The 26,971-nt window shown below is 40.2% G+C and overlaps 1 protein-coding gene across 2 annotated transcripts in view; it reads right to left on the bottom strand.

Annotated features, from left to right (window-relative positions):
- Nucleotides 1-394: 394 nt before the first annotated feature.
- The window catches only part of LOC124873462 (uncharacterized protein KIAA1614-like), a 46,364-nt gene continuing 19,787 nt past the window's right edge, over nucleotides 395-26,971 (bottom strand). Inside the window, exons 3-7 of one of the 2 annotated variants that reach the window (XM_047374124.1) lie at nucleotides 21,624-21,720; nucleotides 8,474-8,669; nucleotides 8,292-8,395; nucleotides 8,036-8,208; nucleotides 395-449 (exon numbers count right to left, since the gene is read on the bottom strand). In XM_047374124.1, the coding sequence (XP_047230080.1) occupies nucleotides 421-449; nucleotides 8,036-8,208; nucleotides 8,292-8,395; nucleotides 8,474-8,669; nucleotides 21,624-21,720 (599 nt within the window). In that variant the 3' untranslated portion in view covers nucleotides 395-420. Of the gene's footprint in view, nucleotides 450-7,592; nucleotides 8,209-8,291; nucleotides 8,396-8,473; nucleotides 8,670-21,623; nucleotides 21,721-26,971 lie in introns of those variants that run through there. The other variant, XM_047374123.1, reaches the window with a different exon arrangement.

Here is a 26,971-nt window from a genome sequence, read left to right on the forward strand (position 1 = left end):
AATGCAGCGTCCTTACCGGCGACGCACTACCAACGACTTTTAAGTACTTTTCTTCTTTTATTTATAAAGCGCTTACTCTATTCCCTCTCAGGAGAATAATCCTCAGTCGTTTTCTTTAATCCCCTTCACGGCGGGATTGTACCAAATTTGTCACTATCCCTTTCACGGTGGAATAAAACCATCCTAATGCAGCGTCCTTACCGGCGACGCACTACCAACGACTGTTAAGTACTTTTCCTATGAACTGTATTTTAAAACTGTCTCACCTCGGAGTTGACTTCTTGGTGACTCTTTGGACCCTGTGAGAGTCACCCCGCGCCGAGGAAGGCAATAACCCACTGGCCAGGTGTGAATTCACACACACCGGGACTTTCAGCCACTCCGGCTAATGGAGGCTGTGCAGCGGTGCTTCGCTCGACGTCAGGCTTCCCCCACGGATCCCAGAGTCACTCTTAAAGCAAAGAGAAATAAGGTTATTGAATTAATCCGGCTTCGAAGGACCAATAAATGTTAGGTATTATTTAGTCAACTCAGAGGTAAGAACGATACAGTCATAGTTACTTGTGACAAGGGTAGCCCACTTTGCAGTGAAACTACAAAGTTTTTGACACCCTATCTCTTTATTTATATGCACAGTTCAACAGACAGTTCAGACAGGGTGTGTGTGTGTGAGACGGAAAGGAGGCTGGTTCACACAGAGATAACAATGATCTCACACACACAGGGAGGAAGGCATAGTGCAGGTGCCTTGCAACACAAGGTTTTTACATGAGTGATAACAAGTTTTTGCACCCATCCAACAGTTATCATCCACCCTGTGTGTGTTCGGTACACATCTAAATCATTAGAATTAGGAGGATTATTTGAATAGATGTAAATTGAATATCAGTAAATTTATTAGAAAGCATCATCATCATGAGAGTCACTGTCAGACTCATCAGAGCAATCCATGGGTTCCTCTACACCTGTGAGGAGAGGTATCTGATATGACCTAGAGGAGTCCTCCTTTGACAGAGCTGTAGTGATCAATCTGTTAATTAGTGCGCAGACAGGGAACAGCACAACATCCACAGCAAATGAGAATACCTGTGAAGATGGCAAAGGAAGTCATACCTGTAATAATAAAATCCTTCCATTTACCAAAAGTGTCAGCAAACCAATCAGGTAAAGAATCTACACCAGAGTCTTCTGTCATGTGATGAGCCAGGGTCCGCAATTCATCTAGGGCTCTGGCTACTGAACCATCGGGGGCTATATTATTTGGAATAAAGGTACAGCATAAAGAACCAAATATGGCACAAACACCTCCTTTTTCAGCCAACATGTCTAAAGTCATTCTGTTTTGCCAAGACATAAGAGAACTGGAGGATAATTGGTCAGTTACACCGACCATTACATCTCTGGTGATGTTTGCTAAGCGCTGTATATTATACTATATATTGTAGTGGACATAATTAATGCCTTCAACATTTTTGTTAGGAGTCATCCAAAGAACTATTGATTCAAACCCATTGGCTGTAGGATTGGCTAACTTATATTCATCTGGAACACCACGTGGAACCCCAATAGCATCGAAAGAAGTGGGATTGTTATGTCTGAAAGAAAAATCCACTGCACATTTGTGACGGAGAATCGAGGATGGAGAAGTTGGTAGATGTCCAAGCAAAACCACTGGTAGAGCTAACCTAACTAAAGTACATTTTCCTGACCAAGAAGAAAGCAAATAATTAAAGTGTCTTTCCACCACAATACTGGAAGAGGTCAGCTTGGAGGAGTGAACTAGCATTATCCCAGGTTGTAACATTTATGGTCTCTGAACACCAAGACTTAGACATGTGACCCACAAAGCTGTAATTCCTCCTGGTAAGGCATGTGTAATTTCCTGCTCTAGGAGTGAAAACCGGAGGGATGGTGTGGTTGTTAGCAGGTGGGAAAAGGTCACTCAAAGTGGAACAATGTTTAGGTGAAGGAGTCATGAGTAGAGCTAACATGCAGTCAAACCCAAGGCAGTCTGTGTTATATAACAAAGGAGCAGGGGTAGTGAAAAGCTGTGGTCTGGCTGAAGAACAGGCAATACACTCTGTCATGTTATTGCTTTTAGCAGTAAATGTTATCCATTCTAACCAGATGTTTTTGTCAGAAAATCCAGTTTCAACCTGCAATATTACTTCAGGTGATGAGACATTTAAGTAAGAGACCAATGCTTGAGGAGGTGTGGTTGGGCTAGGAGAAGTGCTAACACCAGAAATATCTAGACTTTCATCAGGAGGTTTAGTTTGATCCACAAACTGAATCCGAAACAATCCCTGTGGGTCTCTTCCAGAAACATCAGCTCCTAAAATCAAAACAAGTTCATTAAGTTCTGCATGTTTAACAGAAAGCCAGGGATTCTTCCACATTTCTCTGACAGTTATTGCCAGTGGATTATATCTAGTGTTGTCAGCTCATTTAGTAGATCTGTCTCTAATCAAACTGATGCGTTGCCGCAGGCCCTGGGGAATATAGATAGAGTTCGGGCTGACATAACCTTTTGGATTTGAATTGCAGTACACATAAGTCCAGTCCAGACATGGGTTGAGACCCCACTTTCCAATTGTTAGCCTCCCAGGTGTGCGGACACAAATGTACACATCTGCATTCTGAAATCAACTGTTATGACCTCTGCAGGGGACCACATCACAGAGGTCAATCCTCGCTGCCACTGTGGTATTCTTAGGAACTTGAATGGTTACCAGCCCTGAGTTCCTCTCTACGATGGCCATCGGGACTGCTCTGCCTGTCCTGATGTGCTTTTGAGCAACAAACACATGCAAATGAAAAGGACAATATAACATAATGATGAATACAAAGAATAAAACATATGCAATAGTCTTTCCCCATCTCTTGTAATTCTTCATTTTGGAAGATTCGGGGCTGAAAGGAGGCATCCTCTTCTTGTCCAAGTACTCCTTTTAACAAACGTTGCACTGCCCAAGGGATTATTGTGCCCTTATCAGAACAGTGTTCTTCACCCACCTTTTCAATCACTCTCCAGTGATTAGCTTACAGTTCGTAGCCTTGTGGTGGGCCGTTGTCCTCACACGTTAAGCAGGAGATGATCCAGGAAAAAGATTATTTGGATCCTGGGGACCAGGAGAATCCAGAGGGGTTGGAACCTTTTTGCAAAGCGATGCATGTCTCCACGTGACTTGCTCTGCCACCTTCACAGCCGTGTGGGTGACCAGCAGGATCTGAAATGGTCCTCTCCAGCGTACAGTAAGACAACATCTTATCTTCACACAAAGATGTGGAGGGCAATGGTCTTGGCAATGTTCCCATGCCCAAATTGGAAGTCTGCCAAACAGCACCTCAAAAGGACTGAGGTTTACTCATGCTCTTTGCCTCATTCTCATGTAAGTGAGCACAATAGGCAGGACATTTGTCCAAGGTAAGCCAGTTTCTTCACAACACTTGGCTAATTTTAATTTCAAAGTCCCATTTTCACGTTCCACTGCGCCACCACTGTGTGGATAGTATGCACAGTGCGTTCGTAGGTCAAACCGCAGGAATTTACTCACCTCCTTCATTGCTGCATTCACAAATTGAGTCCCATTGTCACTAGAAATCTTTAAAGGAATGCCCCATCGGGGAATTATTTCTGTTAAAAGGGCTTTGGTGACTGTGTGGCTGTCTGCGTTTTTGCTTGGAAACGTTTCAATCCATTTGCTAAACATGTCAACAACAACCAACACATACTTTTTCCCTTCAGATGGAGTGAGTTCAATGAAGTCCATCATAAGATGTTCAAATGGCCTATCTGGTTGTAGATGTGCAGCTTGAGTCATCTGTGGTGTTTTGCCTGCATTGTATGCTGCACAGATCATACAAGATTGACAGAACTTATGAGCATAAATACAGAAACCTTTTGTGAACCACTGAGATGTTAAAGCAGCTATCATTCCCTCTTTTGAACAATGATCCAAACCATGTGTGAGCTTTGCATAATGTGGAAAGAAGTGTTTGGGAAGACATGGTTTATCGGTCGGGTTAGGGGTTAGGGTTAGGGTTAGGGTGAGTTTCATGGGAAGAACACACTGCAAAACCCACCTGATTCCTACCAGTATCAGGGTCTCGAGAAGCTGAACCATCAACAAATAAAATCATCTCTGGATTCTCCAGAGGTATCTCAGAAACGTCAGGCCGGGGTGTGCAAACTTCCTCTAACACTGAAACACAGTGACGAGGCTCCCCGTGTTCTGGCGTTAGGAGAAGTGTTGCTGGATTGAGCACAGTGCACCTTTTAACAATGATATTTGGCATGTCCAGAATAATCGATGTGTATCTCAGCCAGTGAGCAGCAGAAAGGTGTGATGTTTTTTGTTCAAGCAGAATAAGAGCAACAGAGTGTGGAACCAAAACTGTGAGGTCTGCATATCCAACGACTGTGGCTCAGTAGGAAGAGTAGTCGTCTTGCAATTGGAAGGTTGTGGGTTTGATTCCAGCTTCCTCCTGCTGTATGTCGATGTGCCCCTGGGCAAGGCACTTAACCTCAAGTTGCCTACATATCGGTGTATGAATGTATGAGCGTTAGTGAGTGCGATTGGGTGAATGTGGCTTTAGTGTCTGTATGACTGGAAAGGCGCTATATAAAATTCAGTCCATTTACCAACAATGTCTCTAGAAGCCAACACAACCTTTTCTGCAGCTGCCACAGCACGAAGGCAGTTAGGGAGTCCTATAGCCACAGGGTACAATTTTCCAGAAAAATAAGCAACAGGTCGCTGTGTACCTCCATGATATTGGAGGAGAACTGATGTCATGCACCCATGCTTTTCATCAACAGCCTGAAAAAAAGGTTTGTTAGGATTCGGTAATCCTAAAGTAGGTGCCTTCTGCAAGGCCAGCTTAAGTTGTATGAAAGCTGCTTCTGCTTCAGGTGTCCAAACAATATGGTCATGAGATTGAAGACCTTTACTATGCATTAGAGCACCCAACGGGGCTTCCATACAGGAATAATTAGGAATAAAATTCCTCCAATATGAAGTCATGCCCAAGAATGACATCAACTGTTTTTTTGTAACAGGTTTTGGAATGTTTTGCACTGCATTCACACGCTTTGAGGAAAGAGTTTTACCTTCGGCAGAAATAACATGACCTAAAAAGGTTACTTGTAGCTGGACAAGCTGACGTTTAGAAAGAGAGGCCTTGTACTCCTCTGAATGCAAATGTTTCAACAGTGTGACAGTGTCCTCACATTGCTCCTTAGTAGGACAAGAAAGCAGAAGATCATCAACATACTGCAATAAAGCAGAGCCTGAGGTCAACTCCAATGACTCAAGACTAGCTTTCAATGCAGCATTATATATAATAGGAGTTTCACAATAACCTTGACACAGACAAGTAAAAGTGTAAGGTTTTCCTTCAAACTCAAAAGCAAACCAAAATTGGCTCTGCTTATCAACAGGTACACTAAAAAACGCATTTGAAAGATCAATAACAGAAACAAACTTTGCATCTGGAGGAACTTGTGACAAAATAGTATGCAGGTTTGGAACTGTAGGAGCTCTGGCTTGTACTGAAGCATTTACAACTCGTAAATCTTGCACAAACCTCCATTCAACAGGTTCTCCTTTCCTCCTGATCTTTTAACAGGAAAAAGAGGAGTTCTTACAGGAGAACTTTCACAAGGAACAATAATTCCTTCTTTCAGAAGTGATTCAAAAACAGGTTTGATTCCTGCAATGGCTTCTGGTTTGAGTGGGTATTGTTTCACACACAGTCTGTAGTTTGACTTTGAAGTCACAACAACAGGTTCACACCCTTTTATGAGTCCCACATCATATTTACTTTTTGCCCACAGGCCAGGAGGCACCTGGACCAACAATGGATGTGAAGTGGCGTCAATTTCAATAAATGAGCCATTTTTGGAAAACATATCATTTTCTGGGATCAACTGAACAGTTCTTTGGCAGTGCAGTGTGCTAAGAAAAGGTCTTTTAAATGCAGAAAGTGTTGGAGTTTGTTCCCTAGAACTCCTGCATGTTGGTTTGTTTTGGAAAAGCTATCCTATACTTTATAGTAAAAATAAAAACACAAAGACTGCACAGTCAAGTTTTTCTGGCCAGCCAGGAGAAACACTGCAGCCCCTTTGCTGCTCACCACGAACGCTTCTGGTCTCCTCTCCAGCTTCAGCAGTTTTTATTCAAAAGCAAGGCGTGTACATACAAAGAAAAAACATACACTTTATCAGATGTCAGTTGAACCGTCTGTTTCCATATCTTCACTGTTGCCGGGCAAATTATATCTAAGTCAAACACACACAGACGCCTGTTTAGGCAGGCCACTAAGTTACACAATACATTTTATTTCACACATTATTAAACATAACTTGAGCATAGCAATTTAGACCCTATTTAGTATTTTAAATGTTTCCAACATTACCCCCTTTTGAAGTCTCAATAAGACTTCACCCTAAAATGCCCGCAGATTATATTTTAAGCAACTTTAAATCTTCAGCATGCCTTCCTGCTCCTTATGATTATTCCTGGTAATACTTGTGAGTAATATAATCTTTGATACCTGTAAAAAAAGAAATTAATAGAGATACAAAAGTTTTAGTTCAGTTTTGTTTTTCATTCAGTATTTTACAAGTGGGAGGAAAACTCTACCACTTTCACTGAGAGGGAAACTCAATCACTACCGCCTCTTTTCCTGATGTTCTTTCTTCTCTCAGCTCTCAGGTTAGACTGACCTAGAGCTTTGCGTTCAGAAAAAACAAAACAATAAAAAAAGTAACCCTGAAAAACTTAAAATCAAATCATTATCATCCAAGTGACTGGTCACACTGTTCGACACACTGGACTCTAATTTCCTTAATTCACTGCCTTTCACCTGAACCCACCAGGTTTTATAAAACAGGATACACTTTAATCAGAGTTCCTCTCATGAGTCAGCAGAATATTTTTCATAGTCAAATCCTTTTCAGTGATATCACCAGAAACATGAAGCAAAGTGTTGTGATTATGAATCTGAGAATATTATTTAATATTTAATATTAATATTTAATATTATATCAAATAATATTTGGGTCTGTTAAGGGTTGTCCTGTGAATACCAGCCCAGTAAGGCGATGGTATTAGGACAGAATAGAAAGGTGTGAGACAAGCTCTGACATTATTGAACAGCATAAACTCTGCACATATATGGAATGAATTCACACAATTTATTAAAATACAAGAATTTATGAACAAAAATAAGTCAACTCAAAGTCAAACATATTTCAATCAACAAACTCTTTACTTTGCTAAAACAATCCAACTAAACTACCAAGCAGAATTAAAGAATAATGAAGACTAATGGACTATGTACAATATAAACAAGTTGATTAAAGATGATTGAAAATTATGACCAAAAGAGTGATGCAACATTACCATGCAATGTTTATGTTTGAGAACCAAGGATTATCTTGAAGAATCTGGAAATGAAGTTAAGTGGGGGATTGCTGCAAAGTCAACACCAGTGACTGTCCACTGTCTCTACATGCTCATCCAGGAGGAGTGAATGCTGCAAGTCATTGACTGGATGCAATCTGCTGGGTTTCCTTAGATAGAAAAACTTTTTATCCAATTTGAATAAATAACTGAATCTGACTGAACTGTTCAATTGTTAGGATTAATTGGAATGTATGAACTTGACTGTTGTGAAGAGCCTTGAGACGACATGTGTTGTGAATTTGCGCTTTGCTGCAGACTCTAAATAACACACATTATACACTGGAATCTGTTTAGTACATGGGGCTGTCTGAAGGCACTGCGTTTAATTTAGGGGTTTCAGAGTAAGGGGCAGAAGACGAATGCATGCCACACCTTTCAGACCTTTTCTATATAAAGAATATAGAAAATAAACCATTTTCCTTCCACTTCACAACGATGCACGACTTTGTCTTGGTCTGTCACCTAAAATCCTAACATTTGTTGAAGGTTGAAGTTTGAATGGAACAAAATGGGAAAAAGTTATAGGTGTGTGAATACTTTTACTGTGTCCTGTGGCTCTTTACCAGAGTCTGTTCGACCTTTTTTCCGGCTAATGCTGAATCCAAACCTCTGATCTGATGGTCGGCTGAGTTCCAACAGAACGGTTCCATCAGAACAGACCTGAACAACCTGACCGACAGCTCTCACTGAGCAGGGCTGGCTTATGTCCTCTTTGCTCAGACACTGAGGAAGGAACCTGATAGACAGACAGAGATGGAAAATGAGCATTGATTGGGTGAGATAGTTTCTGTGGTCTGCTGATAAAACCAGATGATTTACTGCTCATCAGCAGGTCTGTTGTCTGCACAGCAGCTCTTGCTCTTCTTCTCAGAACCAAAATTCTGCACCAATGATGACTTCTTCATCTGCAACTCTATCACCCCCTGTAGGAAAACAGGACACCCACAACTCAGAAAACAAATTAACATTTTAAAATTGAGATTTAAAACTGAAACTCTTACCACACAGAGAGATTGAGCAGATGGAGATTTTTTTAACAGGCTGCAGGAGGTCCTCCCATCATTGTGAGCATGGTCAGGAACAGGGAGATGAGGCTTTGTTGCTAGCCGGTTGAGGCTGCCAGTACGAGTCGTTTTCAGTTTGACAGAGGAGAAAAGGCGACGCAGGGACAGACGAGAGGGTCCATCTCTACTGAACCTGAAGAAAACACAATGATTAAAAAACAAGTACTAACTTTGGTTCATTTCTAATCTAAAGAAAACCTAAACTCTGATCCAAGGTCAGGGTTATACTACGGTGGCCGGGGGGGCAAACCAACATTACAAAATCTAAAACCCTTTTACAAACTTAAAGACAAATTTACATGTCAGAAAACAAATTAATATTTCAGAAAACAATTTAACAAGATGCAAAACACTTTTACATTTGACAAAATCAACCGGAAAGGGAATGTACCAACGCCGGAAGTGAGCAGCTGCGGATTGGGACGGTCTAACCTTTACCAGCTGTTCACGCCCTCACCTCAGCGTAACAGCTGTCGCCTAGCAACCGTAGCTGGGAGGGGAAAAAAGCAGTTAAAGCAGAATGGAGCCGAACTTCTGCTAGTTTTATTTTTAATTTTTGAGAAACTTCAGCAGTTTTAACATCGTCGCAGACATCTCCTTCATTTTATCTCCGGCTGAGAGACAATCATGTTCAGGTAAAAAAGATGTTTGATTTAACTTAAAGCTTCTAGCCAATAAACAAATAGATAGCAACTTTATGGCTAATGTATGTTGACATATTTTATATATATATAAACAACTTTCAATTTTAAGATAGATGGGAATTATAAAGTATTTGATCCCCTCTGGCTGTTCTTGGATAATTATATAATAATGCAGTGTTTTTGGTGTATTAGTATCTTCTTGCTTTGATCACTTATAATATCCAGAAGCATGCCTTAAAAATAAAGTGTTTTTCCATCTCCATTCTTCCCTTTTCTAGACCAGACCTCTTTACTGCAGGATCAACCTGAGTGTCCCAGTCCTGAAACGTTTCTTCAACCAGGAGGACACCAGGCCTGATTTTCAGCTGAGCAGGGAGTCTCTGGCAGTGCTGCTTAATCTTTTGCACCAGGATAGGCAACATGTTTGGGTGCTACTATTGAGACCTTGGTTTTTCTTTTCTTGGTGGCAAGTGGCACATCCTACAGAGTGGTCTGCAGAGTGTTTGGGATGCCTCGCTCTACTGTCCATCGCATCGTCCACAGAGTTACAGAGGAGATTGTGGCTATTCGTCACCAGGTCATCTACCTTCTAAAGATGCCTGAGGACTTAAGGCAGTGTCCCGTGAGTTTGCAGGGCTGGACGCCACAGAGCTTTTCTTAAAGCCGTGGGTGCAATTGAGTATAATAGAGCGTGTTTTTGGAATGATGAAAACCAGATTCAGGGCCATCTTCCTGCAAGCGCTGGAGGTGCATGACACCTTTGTACTTCACGCAAGTTTTGACCTTGATCCATTTTATATATACTTTATACATAATATATACACATATATGCACCCTCTTTTAAATAGTTTTCAGGTCATAACAGCATGCGCCATCCTCCAGGGGATGTCATGGCCCCAGAGGATGACCCAGAGGAGGCTGTAGAAGAAGATGAGGGTGAGGTGTGGACTGAGGCAGTCAGCGTTGCTCTCTGGCAGGACCAGCTTTCAGCTGAGGTGTCTGCCCTGGAGGAGGTACCACCAGAACATGACTACTGTGTCAGCCAAGTATAATATTATAGATGTGATTCATTTTTGAGGGGTATAACTAATTGTAATATTTTGTGAGCACCATCTTCTAATTCTGCATTTTTCTGATTACCTCTTAGTGATGCGGCAACCGTCAATTCAGCCAGCCCTTTAAACCCACTTGATGGACAATGACGTGGACAGCGGAGAGAGACATCACAAACATCTGTAGACCACCTGTGTGATGCTTCGCTCACCATCCAGAAAGACAAACCAAAGGTCTCAGTTGCAGCATCCATCCAAGTCTCTGACCTTGTGAGAGATTTAGCCACATCGTCAGAGACTTTCTGTTCAGAAAGACATCTGCCTCTTTGTTCTGTTGAAGAGGTTTTTCCAGGAATCAGTCACTCAGGTTGATCCTGCTGTCTCCATTATAAATACGTGTACATAGTTTTATTTTATGCCTTTTGTCTTATAATCTTGATCTGTTTGAAAGTTTTTTTCCACATTCTGTTTAAAATGTTATTTGTAATTTTCAAAATAAACTGTGTTTAGAAATTTAAATGAAGTTGATGTATTGTTAGATCAAATGGAAATAAAATACATTGGTGACAAAAACAATATTAAAATTTATTAGAACATCTTAAAACTTTAAGAAACAATCTGAACAAAACTTAATATTATTTCTTATATAGCATCTTATTTCAGTACCATTCTTTCTAAGATGGAAAACAGTCTGTCCATTCTCTGTAGCCTCATGTCCTCCCTGATCAACTCCATCATCTCTGTCCCTCTTTCTTTTCTGACCCCTTCCTGATGGCTCACTGTCTTCCTTCATCTGGTTGACCACCGCTCCGCTTGGCCCTGGAGTGTCCTCAGGGATGGAGGTAATTAGGACAGGAGGTGTTGTGGAAGACCTCTGACCCAACATCTCATCCATAAAGACAAACCAGGTCCAAGTAGCAGCAGTGGGCTTTTCACTAACTCCCTCTCCTGACCCTGGACACTTACAATCCTAAAGTTAGATGGAATAAAAGAAGAGTTGACTAAACAGAGAAACCAACAAGACTTTTAGAAATATTTTTTATTTGTGTGTGACATGAGAACTTCTGAACAAACTTTATATTTCTTTTTCATATTGTCCCACTTTTTATTTGGCCTGCAAGGTGGTGACCTTCCCCTGTTGGACCATCTTCTCCAGAATTGTCCTAAACAAGCAAAAGGAAAGAGGGAAAACCAAAAGAAGTATATTAATCACTGGATGGATATTTATGAAAGTTAGAAAGATAGGAGTTATTGAAACTGGACAGAAACTGACTGCAAAGAATGTAGTTATTGTACCTCCAAGCCACGGTGGCTGAGTTTTTAGCTCCAGTAAAAAGGTGGTGGTTCTCACCCCTGAGCTTAATAAACTGACCCTTCTGCTGCTTTGTACCTAAACAATAAAAACAATAATAAAAAAAACATCTTGCTTAATATCAGTGTAAAAAAAGAGTCTTTTTTAATTTTCCATTTGTCTTAATTTACAGAACATATTAAAATATTTCTATGCAAATGTCTAAAACAAGCCTTTTCAAACTTTTCACTTCTTTACTGAGATTTGCTTGCATTTGAAAGTGTATTTCTCTTCAGCTGTACCTGGAATCACGAATTATAATGCTAGCTGAATTATAAATATACTTTTAAAAACACATATAGCACATTTCTTCATCAAAAATGAATATTGTAAAGCTTATTTATTCTCAATCACACTCTCCAGCGATACAGTTGGATTACATAAAACTGTCCATTTATTCTGATTAACCTTAATATCACCTGAAATATTAAATCAATTTTCAGTAACAATTAAAATAATAACATAAACTGTTAGAAATCACTTGTGTTAAACGTTCACTGTGATGACTGCCAGCGGGAGCTTAGTGCCGATAGTCCGGTCAGATCTCTACCGGGTCTAGCTCACCTCACCGCCGGTAGGGCTGGCGAGGCGAGCCGGTTACTACGCCGGGAACGGAAAACTCCGAACACGTCGGAGCACGTTTGAAATTAAGCGATGTCTAGATAAATCAAGCAGATATTTCACGTCTACATAGTTATATTCCCGCACTAAAAACATTGTAGAAGTTAATTTGTGTCACAAAAAGTGTAATTTTCCACAATTTACTCACAGCTTTTGTTGCTATGGTTCCGCCATGGCTTCCCCTTCTTGACCAATCCTTCTTGACCCGCAATGAATGATGGGAAATGACGGGCCGCGAAGGATACTCACGACCCATCCTTCAAATCGGGCAAAATAAGGACAAATTTGTCGGCAGCATTTGCTCGGAATGATTCATGAATTGGGACAGCCTTCGTCGCCGCGCTGTAACGTAATCGGTCTACAAATACGGCCTTCGAAGGATGCAGCCCTGAGGCTGACTTCCGGGTCAGCCTCGGCGTTGGTACATTCCCTTTCCGGTTGATTTCCTGGAACGTTAATTTGCCTTTAGGTTTGTAAAAGTGTTTTAGATTTTGTAATGTTGGTTTGCAACCCCGGCCACCGTATTATACCCTGTCACACTGTTGCACACGACATTTAATGTTATGATGCCATAGGAAAATAATATTCCCACATCACCTCCCTTAACGTCTTTGTCTGGTCTGGTCTTGGGTTGGGTTTTATCATGTGCAGAAAAGTACTCTTGTCTACAACACTATCATTTAGCCTGACCCAGGGAAGTTTAAAATGCTTGGTAAACAAAAAAAGAGGCTTGTGGGGTTTTATGACAAAATATGTTTTATTTAGAGTGGGGTAATCCAGGTCCAGAAAGTAAAAAGCCTGTACAGAGATTAGTTCCAACCATTTGCATTTCCAGCTCCACAACACAGAAAGATACTAATTACCTGGTTAATTGAAAAGAATGAAGGAAAACTAGGCAGGGTTTTTACTTTCTGGAGCTGGATTTTCCACCCCTGGTTTTATTAAATTTGATGTGATTTAGATTTCTGAGTGACAATCATCAGTCTCTGTCTTGGTAAAAACAAATTTTTCTACAACAAATGGTGACGAGGATGCGATTCCTTGACTGGGTTCTTCCGAGGACATCGGCAGGAGTGTCTGATCAACCTGGGAAAAGCTTCCCTGCCTCAAACCCTTTTAGTGTTAAGGGGTGGAGAACTTCTGACTCGGTGTTCTTGGAGACTCAGCGCTGGAATCCAGAAGAACCACATTTTATTTCTTCCAGAGACGATGAGAAACAATGAATCAGCATAATTTAATTAATTATCATCAATATTAATTTGCTTAATAGTTTGATAATTATAACCAAAGGCCTATAAATTAAATTGCAAAATATTTCAAACAAAAAGCAGAAATAGAGAAAATAATAAAAGGGTTTATAATAATAAGGACTTCTTAAATTTTAACTAAAAGGTTAAAAGTAACAGTTTCTACTGGGGACAAAGGGGATCTGGGATTTTTCCCTCCTTGAACCAGTAGCGAGGTGTACGGACCTCGCTGGCCCGGTTGATGCCACGCTGCGCGCGGGTGAACAGTAATTCACCAGTAGAGACCCTCCTTGTACGGTTGAGTGAGGCTCCCCTAACCAGTAAGTTAAGGGGAAGGCGATTAGGTGCCAGAAAGCTCTAAACTCTTCTGGAGACGTCTGCAGGTTTTAAAGGAATATTCCCCCATTTACCAGTAAGTAAAGGGTGTGGCAAGGCTGTCAGTATGGGACAGCGGTTAATTTCTAAGGGATTACCTCCTCCTCCCCCAGGGAGAAACGTGTGAAAAAATATGGACCACAACACAGCAAGTGCATCAATATATGGATTAAAACTTTTGCAGCTCTACAATATTAAAAGGACTGAGGAAGCAACAAAAGAGAAAAAGGAAAAAAGACAATGGATGACATTATGTGAAAAACTAACTGACTGACTGACAATACTTCTGATTGTGTAAAATCTGAACCATGTACTAAACCTTTTTCTCTGCCTCTTACACACACACACACACACACACACACATGGGGATTTGAGCGCTCCCTGGACATTAGACACCTGCCCTCCCCACAACTTCACTCCACCAGAGATGTTTCTTCAGCATGACCTGAAAGGGAGAGGTCCTGCCCGCCTGCTGCAGATGACAGCGTGAGAGTTTCCACCAGAACAAAACTCAGAAGAAGTCTGGTAAAAAGCCCAAAACCCACTGAGATGGGCAACAATCCATGCTGTTTACCAGAGCCAGAAGAGCGTTACACTGGACTCATCTTGAGAACACATCTTATGCAGACAGAGGAGAAACAGGCTGGAGTAAAGTTTTCCCTCCCTCCTGAAGAAGTTAAAGTGGACAAGGAAAGAGCAAATGTCCACCAACAGGCCAGGGGAGGGCCTGGGTTTCTGGACTGATAGGGGACTGGATGCCACAACAGTCTGACTCTAGAGCGGTCAAGAAACTGAGGGGGGTAACGTACAAACACACACACATTTGCAAATATCTTTTCTGTTTTTCTGCAATAAAGAAAGCTTATTAACTGCTGCTGATGTGGTTTTGATGTTGACAGACGTAACAAAGAGGTTAAATATTATTCCTGTGTTAAAGAGATTCTTTTCTAAAAGGGTCATAAAATAATTGTTTTAGAGAAACAAGTTCTCTCTCTCATCACGGTAGATTCAGGGTCAAATATTGCTACTAAAAGTCCTTAAAAGGCAGAGGAATTTCCCACTCTTCTGATTTTATGAAGCCTGCTGACTTACACTGTACCTCATATCTGGTCCTGACAAAACTATGAAAAGCTTGGTTCTGCATTTTCTCCTCTGGGAAAAGAAAGAAAATCTAATCACTTCTGTGTTGCATTGGAATATAAAAACACTTGTTATTTTCTCTAACACCCCAACAGCAAAATGTTTCAGAGTAAAGGGTTCAGTTAAACACATCTTCCCTGGCAAAAACCTGTAAAATGAGAATGGAAAGATGTATTTCTGGTTCTGAAGGTAAGAAAGAATCTAATCAGACAAGTGGTACCACAAAAACTCTAATATCACTTTCTGTAAAGACTCTGCTTAGAAAGGCCTTCTTCCAGAAACTGTGGACCTATTTCCCACCACAGAACCAGATTTTGAAGCATGATTTTCCTTTAATCCAAAACAGATCTGTGTTGTTTTATTATAATGTCTGAAGCTCCTTATGAACTCTGGGTTAAAATAAAATATGATGTGGGGCTAATTTAGAGCTGCGAACTAGTGATTGAAACTCCTAAATCTGTTATTGTTGATGCCAGAAATAATAAACCCTTTAGTCTAAAAATATTTAAGGTATTTAATCCATTTTCTTTAATCTCTGCAGAAAGCTAGCATCAGTGTCTAAAGCAGTGGTCCTCAACCTGTGGTTCCTGGACGCCTGAGGCCCGTGAGCCATAGATTGTGGGTCAGTGAAGAAAATTTAATAAATCAATAAAGATTAAAGGTATGCCATTTAACTGAACAGAGTATATTCAAATAAAGAAAACAACCCAAAATACTACACTTATTAAATAAAAGACCTAAGCCAATGATGGGTTCTGGCTTTAAAATCTATTAATTCTTAAATTAGGTTTCTGCTTTGGGGAACAGATTGAGGCTGAAGGTTGTTTTGGAGCCAGGGTTAGGATTCAGGAAATTAAAACTCATAGTGACTAAAGTCCTTATTAACAGAATAAAGAGAGAAGTAATTAGGGTTCAGGAATTAAAATCCTAGGAAAGACCTTTATGGGGCATAAAAGCAGGTAAAGTCTTTTATTTTAGGGATAAATAAAGGCTCTTCTTTTAATATTAAAGAGGAAGAGTGGCTCAAACTCCAGTTTCCTCCCCAGGGAGAAAAGTTTGATTTCATGACAACTTGGATGAGTTTGAAAATATTCAAATAAAGGTTTCATTTTTGGCGACTTCTAGGGTAAAATAATAATTAAATCCTTCACTACCTAGGAGTACCAAACCAATTTTAAATTAGTACAAAAGATAGTTTTAAATGACCAATATTTCAAATAATGGAACATTTTCTAGCATTTGAATTATAACAGAGGGGTCCTGAGAACAATTTTCTTCCCCAACTTTCTAAACTTGAATAACCTGATTTAAAGAAAATGATGTCCAATTATGTCTTTTGAAGGTCTATAATGAAATAAAATCTAGTTGGGGATTAAACTTAATTGTTCATTTTTCTGTTTAAGTTTTAACACTGCAGTGTTTGTGTCTGTTTAGTTTCTGGCTAGAACCATAAAATGTCAATGCCGGCCTAAAAATAATTGTCTGCATTTAACCTGAGCAGAGAAAATACAGCTGTGATCAAATTAAACTGAATAAAAAGAAAAATTTAAAAGCAACTCTGCTGTCATTACAATGTTTAAAGTATGAAGAATTAGCAAAGAGTTTCAGCAGCAAATCATTTGGATTCATATCAGAGAAAACTGTTGCTGTGTTTCTAAATTATTTGAGATTATTTGAATTGTCTTATCTTATCTTTAAACAGGATCCTGATGATTATCAATCAAAGCATCTGGAGATATGCTAAGAAAAACATTTTTGAGAAGAGATTGTTGAAAATTTCTTTAAATTCCTGAAGCTTCATTAAGTCACTGAGTAGATTTGAAACATTAAAACATTTATTAAATTTCATATTTACAATTTGATCAGGAAAACAACTAAATTTTGTCCAACTGTGTCTCTGTCTGTGATGTTTGTCTTTGTTTCATTGGAATGAATGAATGTTTGTTCATATGTTGCTATAATAATTCATATTTAGAATAATGTTTTCTAACCCAGACTGATTAAAACCTTCAGTTTTCAGAAAAGCTTCTTAACTCCTAAGAAGCAGCGTGTTTTTGATGTAAGTTGATGTTAACAGTTCTGCAGTTTAAGGTCCACTAAGACGGTTGGAAGGACAGAACCGTGGGGACCACCCACAGCCCACCTATAGACAGCCTATCAGAGGTTGGTTCTGCCTGGCTCCGCCCACCTACCAGGTTTGAACACACCTTAACTTCCATGGAAACGCTGACCCCTCCCTTCCTGAGTTCAACAGTGTTTGAAAGAAAAGTGAGAATAATAAAGGGGGCTTGTTGTGAGAACTGCGTTAAAATGCATGTTTATAAAATGATTGAGTAAGGATAAAGCATGAAATTTAGATTGATGTGTTTTATGATTAAAATGTTAATGAAATAGTTTAAACTTCTTCAAATAATTAGTAATTTAATTAATAATTTAACTAAAATAATTAGTTTTGCTTGCAGAATCATCAGGGGTTTAATGGACTGAAAATTTTATCCTGGTGCCAATAAATTAAACTAGCTGAAAGTTCAAGATATGCCACAAATAAGGAATATATTTTAATAACAAACCTGAGTCATGATCCTATACTATAATTAATGATTAGGTTCAATTGGTAGGATTTATGCATTAAACCTGCAAGATTTAAATTTACTCATCTTAAACCAAGACAAATCAAGCTGATGTGACTCATTTATAATTGAAACATTAAAATGAACTTCATAACATTTAATGTTTTATTGTTAAAACTGAGGTGACTGCAAATAGAAACAACCAGGTTGTTTTTTCCTAAATGTATTGAGGTAAATTCACAGTGATGAACTCTGAGACTAATTTAATTAATACTAATTCATTTGAAATACATGATGATAAATTAATTCATTCTTAATGAATAATTCTAATGATGTAAATGGTTAAAACATAGAGCTAACAAATAAATATTTTAAATACATCAATCCTATGTGGTTCTAACTGGGTTAAAATTATATGCATGACTTCAAATGAAATTTAAAGGAAAATGCCACATTACCTACACAAACTGAAGCTAACGAAATTATAAAATAAACAGTCTAATAAGGAAAATAGATCCTTTATATTAATGTACAAAATGAACCTTTTGAGGAGCAATCTATTGGCAAGAAGGAAATAGATTCTTCATTTCTTTAAATTATATTTAATGTGATTTTTTCAATCATTAAAGACAAAAGACAAATGCTAAATTGACTAATGGGTTGAACCATGCATACAAAGAGGGGATGTCAGCTTTAATAAAATAAAATGAAACACTGGTTTAGAAAAGTTTTAGCACATATGGGAGCAGTATTGTAACTATGTTTTTGCTTTATTACTCATTTCTTCCTACCAATTCATACATTTTTATTATTATTAATCATCTTTTTATTCATTTTTTATTACTAATTATATTGTTAATTTTCATTATTAATCTATTCACTTTTATGATTAAATTTTCTTATACATTCCATCATTGTCATTCAGTAAAATTTCTTTTATTGTTTTCTTCAGTGTTCGATAACATATGAAACAAATTTCATTATGATCGAAGAGGGTGGATTGTTATGGAAAATGTTGGTGCCTTGCTTTCTTTTCTACTAGATACTCTGCAGGATCTGATAAACGTATTCAAACCCTTCTGTGTTATTCTCTTCTGCCTCCAGGGTTCGGACAGATGGTTCTGTTTAGTCTTACAGAGATGGTTTTTCAACCTTCTTCTATTCACTTGTATGAGATAACATGTAAGGTTCCATTTCCATTGTCAACATGTCTAGGACAACAGGTTTCACCTCGTCTCTCTGGGTCTCATGAGAGTTACCTTGGAAACTGTTGTAGCTTATAAGGAGAACGTCTGCTTTGTCTAGGCAGAACGATTTGGCAGCACTACTGAGCGCATCTCCAATGCTGTAAAAAATCCTTCTCTCTTGCAAGATTATAATAAAGCTGATTCTGAGTGACAATCATCGGTCTCTCTTGGTAAAAACAATTTTTTCTACAACAGAAGCAACACTGATTGACAATTAATTTCACATCTTGTTGTTCAAATGGAAAAGACAACAGGAGGAAATCTTTGGTGATTATCAAGACACTCAATAAAGGAGTGGTTCTGCAGGTGGGGACCACAGACCACTTCTCAGTACCGATGCTTTCTGGCTGATGTTTTGGTCACTTTTGAATGTTGGTGGTGCTTTCACACTCGTGGTAGCATGAGACGGACTCTACAACCCACACAAGTGGCTCAGGTAGTGCAGCTCATCCAGGATGGCACATCAATGCGAGCTGTGGCAAGAAGGTTTGCTGTGTCTGTCAGCGTAGTGTCCAGAGCCTGGAGGCGCTACCAGGAGACAGGCCAGTACACCAGGAGACGTGGAGGAGGCCATAGGAGGGCAACAACCCAGCAGCAGGACCGCTACCTCCACCTTTGTTCAAGAAGGAACAGGAGGAGCACTGCCAGAGCCCTGCAAGATGACCTCCAGCAGGCCACAAATGTGCATGTGTCTGCACAAACGGTTAGAAACCAACTCCATGAGGATGGTATGAGGGCCTGACGTCCACAAATGGGGGTTGTGCTCACAGCCCAACACCGTGCAGGACGCTTGGCATTTGCTAAAGAACACCAGGATTGGCAAATTCACCAATGGCGCCCTGTGGTCTTCACAGATGAAAGCAGGTTCACACTGAGCACATGTGACAGACGTGACAGAGTCTGGAGACACCGTGGAGAGAGATCTGCTGCCTGCAACATCCTTCAGCATGACCAGGTTTGGCAGTGGGTCAGTAATGGTGTGGGGTGGCATTTCTTTCCATGTGCTCACCAGAGGTAACCTGACTGCCATTAGGTACCGAGATGAGATCCTCAGACCCCTTGTGAGACCATATGCTGGTGCGGTTGGCCCTGGGTTCCTCCTAATGCATGACAATGCTAGATCTTATTTGGCTGGAGTGTGTCAGCAGTCCCTGCAAGATGAAGACATTGAAGCTATGGACTGGCCCGCCCGTTCCCCAGACCTGAATCTGATTGAGCACATCTGGGACATCATATCTCACTCCATCCACCAACGTCACGTTGCTCCACAGACTGTCCAGGAGTTGGTGGATGCTTTAGTCCAGGTCTGGGAGGAGATCCCTCAGGAGACCATCCTCCATCTCATCAGGAGCATCTCCAGGCGTTGTAGGGAGGTCATACAGACACATGGAGGTCACACACAATACCGAGCCTCATTTTGACTTGTTTTAAGGACATTACATCAACGTTGGATCAGCCTCTAGTGTGTTTTTACACTTTAATTTTGTGTGTGACTCCAAATCCAGGCCTCCATTGGTTAATAAATTTAATTTCTGGTAGTGTGGATAGATAGATAGATAGATAGATAGATAGATAGATAGATAGATAGATAGATAGATAGATAGATAGATAGATAGATAGATAGATAGATAGATAGATAGATAGATAGATAGATAGATAGATAGATAGATAGATAGATAGATAGATAGATAGATAGATAGATAGATAGATAGATAGATAGATAGATAGATAGATAGATAGATAGATAGATAGATAGATAGATAGATAGATAGATAGATAGATAGATAGATAGATAGACAGACATAAGGATGAAAAGTTAAAATACAACATGACCACATTAAAACAAAAAAGGTTAAACTAAGTCTGATGTTGAAATCGAAGGAATAAAAATGGGTTTCAAGCAAAGTTTTTTAGAAGCAGGCAGTGAAGGAATCTCTCTAATATGATGCAGGGATACGTTATTCCATAGCTCAGGAGCAGCAATAGAGCAGGTCCTCCCTCCTCCTAGATTCCTCCTAGACCTCGGTAGCTGCACGACCGAAGGGACTGAGAAGGTAAGTAGGGATGATGAAGCTCAGAGAGGTACGAACTTTAAAATAAACTCTAAAATGCACAGGCAACCAGTGGAGTGAGGCCAGAACAACTGCGATGTGTTCTATTTTTTGAACGCCTGTGAAAAGACGTGCAGCATCGTTTTGCATCAGCGTATGAATTAACATATTAAATAACAAAACGGCAGCACATCGAAAGTGTCACAGAACCTTCTAAATCAAAACAGGACCTGATGTTTTGCAAGTTTTCCTTTATTCCCTTAAGTTTGGGCGACAATGTAAGAGCAACTTCAGGGTCAGGGTGTAATGGTGGTGTGAAGCCGGTTTGATGTTTTTGTGTCAGACTGCTGTGATATCATTGTGTAGCTGCTGTGGGTTAGGTGTGGACCTGGTCTGATGGTAGTATGAGGTTGATGTGTTGGTCTGATGTTGGTCTAAGAAACTGTTAAACCCTGTAGGGTTGGGGTTATCTTAACTGGCCTGTTGTGAAAATTTGAGAATAACTCATATTCCATCAGCTCTGTCTGAACCAAACTGAACTGAGATTATCTGTTCAGATTGTTGAACTTTAGCAGTTTAAATCTGAGTTTCAGTTTCAGCGTTTAGACTAAACCAATTGGAGTTGCAAACAGCTGCTGTTGAAGGGCTGCGTGAGCTGCAAAACAAGCAGATCGGTTAAACCAAGTAAAGCTACCAGTTTTTGATGAGCAGCAGAATTAAGTGATTCAGCTGGGATGGAGTCCATCTGGATCACATGGCAATGATGTCATTTGTCTGGGTTTAACTCACCTTTCAGGAAGTGAAGCAGCACTGTGGAGCTCCTCTCTGACTGGATGTCTGAGGTGTCCATCAGAGCTGCCTGATGTGGACAAGGCTTTGTCCTCCGCTGTGGACCAGAAATGAGATGTAACTCATAAACATTTATTAGTTACATAATTTTAAATGGTAAAAAACAGACTTCTTGGACGTCCAGAGTTTTGGTGGGGGAATTGTTCTGGTTTATTTCTCACTAACAGCTTCTACAGTATGGCACATTCCTGTTGTGATATGCAACGAAGCCACTTGGTGTCAGCACTGTTAGCTAGAGGTGTGTGTAGATGGTTGTGCATGCTGAAGCTAATGAACAGCAAACTAGCCAAAAGAAGAGGTTCTTCTATCTTTTGGGAACATAACATACTGTCAGGAGAGAAAGGTGTAATTTCATCACTACCAGGGCAAAAATGGATAATCTGAAGCTGCCATAGACGGGTAATGTTGACTGCAACTGGAGAAACTTTAAGCAACAGTTTCTGTTGTATGTAGGATCTTGATGCCAAGCCGGAAACCAAAAAGGTATCGCTTCTGCTGACGATAGCAGGCCCATGAGCCATTGAAGTGTCCAACACCTTCATGTTTGATGACAGTGAGGATAAAGACAAGTTGGACAAAGTGCTTGAAAAATTTGATGCGCACTGTTCGCCGAAGAAGAATGAAACATATGAGCGATATGTTTTCCAATCTCATGTGCAGCAACAGCATGAACATTTGATAATTTTCTTACTGACCTAGAGTTGAAGGCTCAGTGGTGCAACTTTGACTCATTGAAGGACTCCATGATCCGTGACCAGATCGTGTTTGGTGTGGAAGATAAACAAGTCAGAGAAAGGCTGGTGAGAGAAACGGAACTTACTTTGGAAGAAGCTATAAAGATTAGCCAGGCCAGTGAACTCTCCAGGATGCACCTGAGGACTTTCAACAAAATGGAGGACAGCACAGCCAACGTGAGTGCCAATTCAACTGTTGGTGCAGTTTCCAGAAAAGGCAGATGTCACAAACAAAATCAACTTGTAAACCAATCAGAGGATGAAATGTTTGCATGCCAGCGATGTAGTTCACAACACAAGCCCAAACAATGTCCTGCTTTTGGTGAGCACTGTTCTTTGTTCAGAGAAAATAATTTTTCCCAAACAATACTTTTCAAAAAGAAAAGAAGAAATGACAGGGAAATCTGTCAACATGGTGGAAGATGATGACCTCCGTGAAACATTTTATGTGGGTGTGGTAAACAGTAAATTCAATCTGAAAAGACTCACAAAGAGAGGGTTGGCAATTAGAAAAGTTTGAATGATGTGAAATTACATTATTATATCTTTGGCGCTCAGACCTAGGAGGGAGACATGAATGCTGTGAATGAAATGAGCTAAGATGAACATTTGTAAGGCTTAGATTTAGAGATATCTTCCCCCTGATCCGACACTGGTGGTAGATTGGTGGCCATTGAGCGAGGAAGCCAGGAGTAGATGTGAAGGAAGATGGTGGAGGAGGGATGAGCCCAGCTGACAAGCGAAGATGAACACAGCCGAAGGTCCTTTAAGAACAAGGCGTCGGAAGGTGATTGGATAATGAATCAGGCGGATGCTGATTGGAAGGCTGGGAGACACAAGGGGAAGTCATTGGATGGTGGAGACAGCAAGGGTGAGTCTTTCATTCTGAATTTTCATTTGAACTCCATGATGAAACAAACAAAAAAGTTAACGCAGTGAAAGAAGATTAAAGGGACTAATGTAGCCATGAAAAATTGGACACAGGTTCTAAGGCAAACCTGATCAGCAGGTTTAACATTAAAACGATGAACATCAAGCCAAAGATAAAGAATAAAATCATCACAATCAGAGCATTGAACACCTAGGAACATGTCGACTGAAATGACTGTAAAAGGAAAGGTGCATCAGTTGTTCTTCTCTGTTGTTAATAAAGGTTTATATTCCCTACTAGGTGACAAAGCCTGTGAAGATCTACACCTGGTTAAGAGTGAATTGCATCAACACCACTGTGAGTACAGTAAATGACTCTGTTGACACAATAATTCAAAATTATGCAGATGTGCTTAAAGGATTTGGTGCATTGCTATTTACATTAAAAATCCAATTAAAAGAAAATGCAAAACTAGCCACACATCCTGCTAGGAGAGTGCCAGCACCTCTGAGAGACAAAGTAAAGAAGCAACTGGATCGCATGACAATGCCTGGTTGGATTAAAAACACTGAAGAACCAACAGACTAGGTGGGTTTCATGGTGTGTGTGAAGAAAAAGAATGGAGAATTGGGAATATGTATGGACCTAAAGGACTTAAATGATCATATTAAGCGTGAACATTACCACCTACCCAAACATGAACAGATCACAAGTGAAATGTCAGAAGCTAAACATTTTACAAAATTGGATGCTTCACAAGGTTTTTGGCAACTTAAACTCGATGAAAGTAGCAGCAAGGTCTGTACTTTCAACACTCTCTTTGGCAGATACTGTTATTTAGGATTGCCTTTTGGAATAATCTCAGCATCCAAAATATTTCATAGACCAGTAGAACAGATTATTGAAGGAGTTCAAGTTTATGTTGATGACATCATAGTCTGGGTTTTACACTTCAAGAACACAATGAAAGTCCCATCAAAGAGTTAGAGCAAATAAAAAAATATGCTAAAGCTTAATAAAAGCAAATGTCATTTTGGAGTCAAAGAAATTCTTTTTCTAGGAGACAAACTGTCTGCCCGAAGCATTCAGCCAAGCCAAAAGAAAATCACAGCCATACTTAACATGCCCGGGCTTGCCGATAAGACAGGTGTGTTACGTATAATAGGAATAGTGAACTTTATTGGCAAATTTATTCCCAATTTGTCAGCCAGAACTTCCTGCATCCGCCAACTTCTGCATAAAGAAAATGAATTCCAGTGGACATGACAATGCATGGTAAAGCCTCAAGGGAACACTAGCAACCTCACCTGTACTGACACTTTATGATCCAACAAAGAGCATTAAAGTGTCAATGGATGCCTCTATAGATGGAATAGGAGCTGTGTTACTGCAAGCTGATGGAGAGATGTAGCAACTTGTTGCTTGTGCATCCAAGTCAATGACAGAAATAGAACGTTGTTGCACTCAAATAGAGAAAAAATGTCTAGGATTGGTGCTTGGACTAGAAAAGTTCCATGATTACATTTTTGGTCTACCTACATTTACAGTGTAAACAGATCATTTCCCACTTGTTGCAATCATCAGAAAGAACTTAAATGACATGTCTTCAAGAATACAACGAATGATGATAAAACTGCAGTGGTATGAGTTTGAACTGGTTCACACACCCAGTAAACACCTCATCATTGTGGATGTGCTGTCACGTGCATCCCTAAAGGACAATGAGAGTACTGCTGCAGATGATGTTGAAACCTATGTGAACATAGCGTGTGCTGTTCTTCCTGTCTCTGATGCAAAATTCAGGCAAATAGTAGCCGAAACAATAGCAGATGCCAACAGCGTGTCATTAATCACATGGAAAATGGAAGGCCAGCAGGATCCAGTCCACTCTTCTACCACATTAGAGGTGATTTAAGTTTTGTGGATGGTTGCTCCTAAAGAAAAATAGGATTGTCATTCCACAGAGTTTACGTCAAGAATACATGAAGAATACATGAAGGTCATCTAGCTACTGAAAAATGTAAGAGAGGAGCACATTATTCTGGCCAGGAATAAATAAAGACAAAAGATCAAATCAAAATTTAAAGATTGATAGTGGCATGTAATACCTGCCAAAAGTGCAGAAACAAGCAAACAAAGAAGCCCATGTGGCATAAAGTTGGAATGGACTTGATTCTTCTTAACCGCAAAAATTACTTAGTAGTTATGGACTATCACTCAAACTTTCCTGAGATGGCACTAGTGTCAAGTACAGGTCCTTCTCAAAATATTAGCATATTGTGATAAAGTTCATTATTTTCCATAATGTCATAATGAAAATGTAACATTCATATATTTTAGATTCATTGCACACTAACTGAAATATTTCAAGTCTTTTATTGTCTTAATACGGATGATTTTGGCATACAGCTCATGAAAACCCAAAATTCCTATCTCACAAAATTAGCATATCATTAAAAGGGTCTCTAAACGAGCTATGAACCTAATCATCTGAATCAACAAGTTAACTCTAAACACCTGCAAAAGATTCCTGAGGCCTTTAAAACTCCCAGCCTGGTTCATCACTCAAAACCCCAATCATGGGTAAGACTGCCGACCTGACTGCTGTCCAGAAGGCCACTATTGACACCCTCAAGCAAGAGGGTAAGACACAGAAAGACATTTCTGAACGAATAGGCTGTTCCCAGAGTGCTGTATCAAGGCACCTCAGTGGGAAGTCTGTGGGAAGGAAAAGGTGTGGCAGAAAACGCTGCACAACGAGAAGAGGTGACCGGACCCTGAGGAAGATTGTGGAGAAGGGCCGATTCCAGACCTTGGGGGACCTGCGGAAGCAGTGGACTGAGTCTGGAGTAGAAACATCCAGAGCCACCGTGCACAGGCGTGTGCAGGAAATGGGCTACAGGTGCCGCATTCCCCAGGTCAAGCCACTTTTGAACCAGAAACAGCGGCAGAAGCGCCTGACCTGGGCTACAAAGAAGCAGCACTGGACTGTTGCTCAGTGGTCCAAAGTACTTTTTTCGGATGAAAGCAAATTCTGCATGTCATTTGGAAATCAAGGTGCCAGAGTCTGGAGGAAGACTGGGGAGAAGGAAATGCCAAAATGCCAGAAGTCCAGTGTCAAGTACCCACAGTCAGTGATGGTCTGGGGTGCCGTGTCAGCTGCTGGTGTTGGTCCACTGTGTTTTATCAAGGGCAGGGTCAATGCAGCTAGCTATCAGGAGATTTTGGAGCACTTCATGCTTCCATCTGCTGAAAAGCTTTATGGAGATGAAGATTTCATTTTTCAGCACGACCTGGCACCTGCTCACAGTGCCAAAACCACTGGTAAATGGTTTACTGACCATGGTATCACTGTGCTCAATTGGCCTGCCAACTCTCCTGACCTGAACCCCATAGAGAATCTGTGGGATATTGTGAAGAGAACGTTGAGAGACTCAAGACCCAACACTCTGGATGAGCTAAAGGCCGCTATCGAAGCATCCTGGGCCTCCATAAGACCTCAGCAGTGCCACAGGCTGATTGCCTCCATGCCACGCCGCATTGAAGCAGTCATTTCTGCAAAAGGATTCCCGACCAAGTATTGAGTGCATAACTGTACATGATTATTTGAAGGTTGACGTTTTTTGTATTAAAAACACTTTTCTTTTATTGGTCGGATGAAATATGCTAATTTTGTGAGATAG

Source organism: Girardinichthys multiradiatus, chromosome 9 (genome assembly GCF_021462225.1).
Source record: "Girardinichthys multiradiatus isolate DD_20200921_A chromosome 9, DD_fGirMul_XY1, whole genome shotgun sequence".
NCBI classification, from domain to species: Eukaryota; Metazoa; Chordata; class Actinopteri; order Cyprinodontiformes; family Goodeidae; genus Girardinichthys; species Girardinichthys multiradiatus.